Source organism: Dendroctonus ponderosae, unplaced genomic scaffold (assembly GCF_020466585.1).
Source record: "Dendroctonus ponderosae isolate FM_Combo_2020 unplaced genomic scaffold, Dpon_F_20191213v2 Dpon_F_20191213_1, whole genome shotgun sequence".
NCBI lineage: Eukaryota > Metazoa > Arthropoda > Insecta > Coleoptera > Curculionidae > Dendroctonus > Dendroctonus ponderosae.
The window spans coordinates 287,749-289,394 of NW_026017110.1; the positions used below are offsets into that span (position 1 = coordinate 287,749).

The 1,646-nt window shown below is 41.9% G+C and overlaps 1 protein-coding gene across 1 annotated transcript in view; it reads left to right on the forward strand.

Moving 5' to 3' along the window:
- The window catches only part of LOC109542604, a gene marked incomplete at its 5' end in the record, with an annotated part of 3,434 nt that extends 1,887 nt beyond the window's left edge, over positions 1–1,547 (forward strand). Inside the window, 3 exon segments of the mRNA XM_048660646.1 lie at positions 290–905; positions 967–1,183; positions 1,235–1,547. Coding sequence (XP_048516603.1) covers positions 290–905; positions 967–1,183; positions 1,235–1,423 — 1,022 coding nt within the window.
- Positions 1,548–1,646: the final 99 nt, after the last annotated feature.

Consider the following 1,646-nt stretch of genomic DNA (forward strand, 5'->3'; position numbering starts at 1 on the left):
GACACCAAATGTACCGTGGATGGCCGAGTATCAAACTCTTTCTTCTGCTTCCAACTTTTATTCCACTCGGTATAACTTTAACTACGGAACAGGAATAAACGAACTTCTAAATTAACGTCAACTTCACAAACAATAACAATAACAAACGGAAAACTTTAACCTCTTCTAAACTCTGTCACTTCACTTCCCGCTTGTCAGTGTCATATTTGAATACTATTTTCATGAGTGACAACTTAAAAGGAAGTGCAAATGTTTGTTACAAAACACGCTGATTTCGTTCTAATTTCAGGTGCAGATCCGAGTGCGAAACCCCCAACCCCCAATGAAGAGGACATCGTCTCCAAAAGTTCCTCTTCAAGTTCCAATACGAATGAAAAGCATTGGGACGACATTCTGAACGACAGAAATCACGTCAACACGCTCATTGATGAAATGTTTGCTTCCGTTTTAGAGGTGAATTTGGGATCTTCGATCAGTCCGACCTCGTCCAACGAGAGCATCGCAACTGAAGATGGCAATAAAATCACCATCTCCAACAAAATGCCTCCATTGGCAGCGACGAGACCAACCAGTACTTCCGATGACGAGAACTTGACAGTGATTGTGATCAATGACGATACGAAGGAGAGCGCCAGGGCTACACCGGAACGGAAAGTTACATTCAATGATCGAGAGAATCATGAATTTTTGATCGAGGAGCTGCAAAGCATGCAGCACCACCAAGGCAAAGTGCCCAAACGGCAGTTCTTGGGGTCACTGGAAAGTGTGAACGGAGACGAAAAGATCCACATGAGCGACTGGTATGGAGTGAACGATGGAAAAAAGGTGCGCCTCTCTAGTTGCCATATAACAATTGAAGATCCATGCGAAGAAGATGGAGACCCGATCAGCAGACGGAAACAAAAGTGAGTACAAACTGGCTGAAGACATGGACGGCTAATGCGCAAAGCAACTATTTTTTTTTAGAATAAATAATATAGCTCAAGCTTATCGCTTGCCCCCATTGCCCAAGTCGCTTTCCGCTTTCAAATTGATGGCGAACGGCGAAGTTGAAACGGAAACGAGCGATTCCATGCAAAGTAAAAAAAAATTGCAACTTACTTGCTCCGACTCAAACGTTGAGATATTTGGAAGAGAACAGACCAACCTGGACAGGCAATTAGCTTTATTGAGACGGGAAATGGTGAGTCTGGGTTTTTATGCAATCGATGCAAATTCTAACTTAAATTTCCAGGTGAGTTTACGTGAACAAGATCTCTCGTTGCTCGCGAAATTGTGGTTCCTAAGCGAGTCCATTCATGACTTCCGGCAGATGATGCAAGAGCAGGATGACGACAAGCTAAATGCCAGGTTTTCACCTTCTCCAGCACCATCCAGCCTCGATGATGAAGACTACTACGTGATATCAACGTCAACATGTTAAGTGGCTTCACTATATGCTTAGCAAGCACAACTATTTGCGCGTTCACTTTTCTATTGTAAATTTTGTACTTTTAATTTTATGTGATAGAATTACGAGATTCCTTAATAAATTCCTATGTGAGTTATGTGATTTGAATCTGATGAAAACGCGAAACATTCAATAATTGAATGGACAAAGCAATCACAAACTACTCTGTCGATTTTCCAGAAAAAAAACAATCACC